Raw genomic sequence first — 5,237 nt, 5'->3', positions numbered from 1 at the left:
ATGCATCTAAAGGATTTGTCAACTAAAAGAAGACCTACGTTTGAACAGAGCGAAAACCACAACCTGCTTAACCATGAATTTATTTCAACACTTGTGACTAACAGAAACATGTTTTGTTCTTCCTTTTTTGGTTCATTCGTCAATGAAACATGAGTTTCTATATTTCTTTGTTATTGCTTCCCAAAATACCAGTTTTTGTATTCTCTACAATCATTTCGGTCTGAATCCAACTTCCAAATATTTTTCATTGCGTAGAACTTGACCTGACATGATTGTTACATGTTATCATCAGTATCTTCTCAACGTTCTCTCATTTGATTCCAATTTATTTATAACGATTAAGTACCCACTTAAACAACAAAGAACAAACACAAAAATAGAGCAAGACACGATTCTCACTTCTTTCCATCACTACTTGCAGCTATACTCTCAAGACTTTGTCACCAACTGCATTACCCAGTTAGCAAGCTTCGAGAACTCTTCTTTCGCCAGCAGCCTCTGTCAATTTGCGCCGAAGACTCATCTTTCTTCTGTTGCAACTCGTGACACCTCCTCCGAAGCTCTTTGGCCATTTCTGTATCGTTCAAATTTCCATTTGCGTGCGAACAATCGAATAGCCCAAACCCGTTTGCGGCGAGCACTTTCGACGTGTGTGCCTTTTCGCTCCATTGTACCCATCCCATTCATCGCCTTCTCGAAACCCAATAATGAAGACACAAATTCGTCTATCGAACATCTGGTCCTAGACACTTCCCGGAATTTATTACGGCCGAACAATTCCACTTATTTGGACAAGATCGCGGTGCAGTTCCAGGAAGGCGGCGTCCAGACGAGTGCGACGCTGATCCGCCGCCATCGCTGGAAATTGCCGAGTTGCCGGTAAGGCATACGCCAGTGGGACGAACAAATTTCCATGTTAATGAGTGTCGGACGGTGTGCGAGCACCGGGCACACTAATTACTGCATAAATATGCGTCGCATCGATTGTATAAAGTTTAAATTTTAATTTAGTCGGCTCGCTTTGTGTTCGACTGAAATATGCCTCTCTACTGAGAGCTAGTTATACTGAATATTGTTGAGCAGCGCATTAAGGCCCGTATGTCTCGGTCTGTATCTTAGTACATCGGCTCAGACCAACCGCCGAAAGCTCCACCGACGGGCTCGTGCTCCTGACGCGTCTGGTCCACTCTTCCCATTACTGCGTTATTGTATTCTCTGCCAATAAATAATATTCTTTATATGACGCGGGATGTGGAGTTCTGAGGAATGCTCCGGCTATATATACCTCCGTTTTAAATCTACATTTTCGGCTTTCAATTATTCGAGGGATTTGGGGATTTCTAATTAAGTCCATCTGTTTCTTAATTGTGATGTTGATTGTCGGTTTTGCTTTTCTTCCTTTTTCCCTCCATCTCGAAGAATAATTCATTCCCGGCTCTAATGGATTTCTGGACCGTAAATGAGACCCCGGTCCGGCCCACGGACTTGCACAGGTCTTAAGGTTACTTCAGACATTCTACCTATTTTTTTACCGTCATCTCCGAGAATTCCGAGTGCGGTGAGCCCCCGCTGGGCGCATTCTTCAAACGACGCCTCCAATTTTTATTACACGTGACTAAAAATTCCAAGCGTTTTCAAATTTTTGATAGCAGCACATAGCAAATAATCAAAGTAAAATTAATCTATCACATGGCGCTCTTCCAGACGTGTACTTATTTTAAACAAACCAACCAATACCTCTTGTTGCCTTTCTTGTGATCCCCCGATTTGAAGCTGCCGCCAATCTGTCGAGTTCTGGTGGTCGGAGTAGGCGTCGCTACCAATCAAGAAGTCTTCTAACAGTTTGGCCCGAGTGTAGAGCCCTGTAAAAATCGAAAAATTCAAAAATGCTGCGACAAACATACCGCCACCACTGTTGTAAATTTTAGATTTTGTTGTCAAAAATAAATTATTGAAATTTTTTGGAATTTTAAAAACCAAAAGTCCCTAGATCGGCGCAAATCTGAAATGTCAATTTGCATTTGCGCGTATGAGGTTATGTTTTCATGGAGTACAAAAACCACCGATTAAAATGTGGAAGTCTTTGATTAAACTCGCGACTCCTTTAGCAAGAAGCGAAAACTGCTTGCTCTTGGCGGAAAATATTTTGCAGCAACAATTACGAGTAACTTTGTTGAATCACTTCAACAGTCATTTGAAGGTTATAATTTCAGACGACTTTCATATTGAAACGCAAAATTCCGCCGAATTTGACGAGGAAAGGTTATCCGTTAAAGAAACTACGCACTAGGAATTACCTTTATGAGCTTGTAAAGAACACAAATTGCGAGAAAAAGCCCGATTTGGATATTATTTTAACCTCGTATGTTGATGGACTGGGCAATGTGGGTGACAGGGTTTCTGTGAAACCAGGTTACGCGTATAACAATTTGTTGTTGCCCGGGTTGGCGGTTTACGCGACGCCTGAAAATATAGAAAAGTACAAAAATCTTGAGATTAAAGATGTTGTACAGTATAGTTCACCAAAAGCTCTCAAAGTGAGTGTGAAAATCTGTGAAGGGGTGTTATAACTTGACTTTTGCAGATGTTGGAATCTTTATCTAGGATTACTTTGTCGATAATTATGAACAAGGATTCACCTTGGACTCTTCAGCCTTGGCATGTCAGAGCTTCTTTTCGTAAATGTGGTTATGTAGTCCCCGAGAGTGCTATAGAAATGCATCAGAAAAGCATCAAAGGACCTGATATGAATATTGAGGGAAAAGAATTTTACATTACTGTTACTGTACGTAAGTTTCTTGATCAATAATAGCCGTCACAATTTAATTTGTAGATAAATAACACAGAAAAGACAAAAGTAAGATGTAGGCTTCATCACTGGAGTACAGACCCGTCAGAAAGATTACCTTACATAGAAGGTTTCTGGAAGGAAAAGGGTGAACTACTGTTCCCCGAAGATTCGGAGATTGAACGTTCTAAATAAAAATTTCATCCACATTATTTGTATATTTATCTTAGAAAAATTACAACTTTTTGTTTTTATCAGACACTGTGTATTTATCGTAAGTTTTTGTTGGATCGTATGGTTCCCATCTGCTTGCTGGAAAAATGTGTTTGTTCCTCTCGTACCAGCTTCTCAACAAAACTTTACCGGCGTGCGACTCTTCTTTCTCGATTGAGGCATCACTCACCAACCGAACGTCATCGTGCACGTCGAACTGGAAGAGAGGTCCGCTTTTACCCCTTGCCTACGAATTCGACTATTAGTGGAAACTCAACTTGCAAATACTGTCAAATTACTTTTGTTACAATAAAATCGTAAAATGTGTAGTGATGTGGAAGTATTAAATCTTCCTTCACATACATCAGTTGGTCTGCCATGACAGTTTTTAACTCCGAAAATTCGCGCCTCAACAACTCTAAAACCTTTTGCAAAAAATGGTATATTGAATTGCCTTTTTTAACTCTGACTGTGCGTCGATGGCCTGATCCGTCCCAGTAACTGAACGTGATGTCAATTTCCTCTTCTTTTAATTTCTGTTGTTGTTCAGCCCACTGTTGCCTTAACTCTTCTCTCAATCTGTTTTCCTCCTCTTCTCTTTCTCTGTCTGGAAGAAAACTCGTGTCCACGTTTGGGTCTTTCTTTATTTTCTTGGTTGTCACAGATATTTCTTCACTTTCTCTCTTCCACGACTTCACGTCGCTCTCTTCATCGGCCTGCTCTTCATCTTCATACAAATTAAACGAAAGTGCTTGAATCTAAAATTGCAACTGCCCCACTTTACTTTTTATCTGTGTCAAAACAAAAGCAATGTCTGAACATACCTGTTTCTTTTGTTTATTTTTTTCAGCAAGTTTGGCTTCAAGTTGACGTTGTTTTTCACGTTCCTTTTCAGCTTGCTTCTGTGCCAGTTTCTTTTCGCGCTCTTTGACAATGTTTTCTTGTTTTGCTTTCATTTCATCGAGAGTAACCAAACCTATTGTCGAGCTCTACAAGTGTTTTATTTAACAGAAACTGAGTGCCGAAGAGCAACAGTCATTACTACCTTTAATTGTTGCTCCACAGCATCATAATGTGTAGCAAACTTATTTTCTATATTGTTCAATTTCAAGTCTTCTTCTATTCGCTTTTTACGCAATTCCAGGTCCTGCATTTCCTTTTCTCGTTTCTTCATCAGCTGCATTGCTCGGCCAGCTTCACTCGCGGCTCCTTTGTAATGTGCCATTTTGAAGTATGCGGGTCTAACTTTATTCTTTGTTTTTTTTCTCTGTTTGATATAATCAATATAAATATTTGTTGCAAAGTAAAAACAAAGTTGAAATACACGATGAATAAACTTTTCTCCCTTCGAAATTGACAAGCACAGCACACAAAATGACGTCAAATGTCAATTTATTAAACATTAAACATAAAGTCCCTACATATATATCTAGGGACTTTAATTACACACAAAACACCGCGCCACCTATAGGACAGTAGAAGAATTAGGTTGTTTTACTTCATGGTCGTCTAGATCCAAAGAGACAACGACGGTCTTTGTTAAACCGGTTAATCAGTGGCGTAGCTATATAGTCCCAAATGGGCCCTGTATCAAAATTTGTTGGGGGGGCCCTTTTTACCCGACTAGGGCGAATCCCTAAGGAGGGTAATGCATTTTTTTACAAAATAAACAAAAACACTTGCATTAACAAAATAAGTATATTTAGAGCTAAGTATAGTGTGACACAGTACTAAATTTCACAGAAAATTTACTGGTACATTTTTGAGAAAATTTAGAACACCGTGTCATACACAAAATAACCAAATAAATTTATTAAGGGCCGGTTGTATAAAGCTTAGTTAACATCGTGTCAGCTAACAACGCGTCAAGTCGGAAACCCGCCCATTTGATTGGCTGATTCAAATCCAATTTTAAATATCCCCCAATCAGATCGCTTGACATTATGTTAACTTTAACAAGAACTTACATCGCTTTATACAGAGCGCCCAGAAATGTGGTAGCAAGTTTTTCGATTGGTCCCGCAAGATGACACTTTTTTACAGAGACCTTTTTTATGCATGGCAACGCCGCTATCTAAATTGAGATAAATAAATGTCAAGAATTGTCAAACGTAAAACATTTAAATTTAAATTTTATTGAAAATGTTCAAATAGACCACCATTATGCTCAATGCATAACTGAACCCTTCGAGCAACATCTCGACAAATTTTAGTGCACAAATGAGGGGTAAAAATT

General features: G+C 39.2%; 2 protein-coding genes across 2 annotated transcripts; one reads left to right on the top strand and one right to left on the bottom strand.

Moving 5' to 3' along the window:
* The first annotated feature begins 1,904 nt into the window (after window positions 1-1,904).
* On the top strand, window positions 1,905-3,047 carry mRpL9 (mitochondrial ribosomal protein L9). The gene is made up of 4 exons (XM_069038321.1): window positions 1,905-2,164; window positions 2,214-2,537; window positions 2,585-2,785; window positions 2,834-3,047. The coding sequence occupies exons 1-4, from the start codon at window positions 2,030-2,032 to the stop codon at window positions 2,981-2,983; spliced, it is 810 nt and encodes a 269-aa protein (XP_068894422.1). The 5' UTR covers window positions 1,905-2,029; the 3' UTR covers window positions 2,984-3,047.
* On the bottom strand, window positions 2,987-4,402 carry LOC138123570 (protein FAM50 homolog). The gene is made up of 4 exons (XM_069038319.1): window positions 4,047-4,402; window positions 3,826-3,990; window positions 3,301-3,759; window positions 2,987-3,248 (listed from the first exon to the last, which is right to left on the bottom strand). Exons 1-4 carry the CDS (start codon window positions 4,224-4,226, stop codon window positions 3,024-3,026), a joined length of 1,029 nt encoding a protein of 342 aa, XP_068894420.1. The 5' UTR covers window positions 4,227-4,402; the 3' UTR covers window positions 2,987-3,023.
* Window positions 4,403-5,237: the final 835 nt, after the last annotated feature.

The sequence above is a fragment of the Tenebrio molitor genome, chromosome 2 (genome assembly GCF_963966145.1).
Source record: "Tenebrio molitor chromosome 2, icTenMoli1.1, whole genome shotgun sequence".
Classification (NCBI taxonomy): domain Eukaryota; kingdom Metazoa; phylum Arthropoda; class Insecta; order Coleoptera; family Tenebrionidae; genus Tenebrio; species Tenebrio molitor.
Note: the sequence above shows the minus strand (reverse complement) of the source record. Positions and strands in the feature narration are given on the sequence as shown.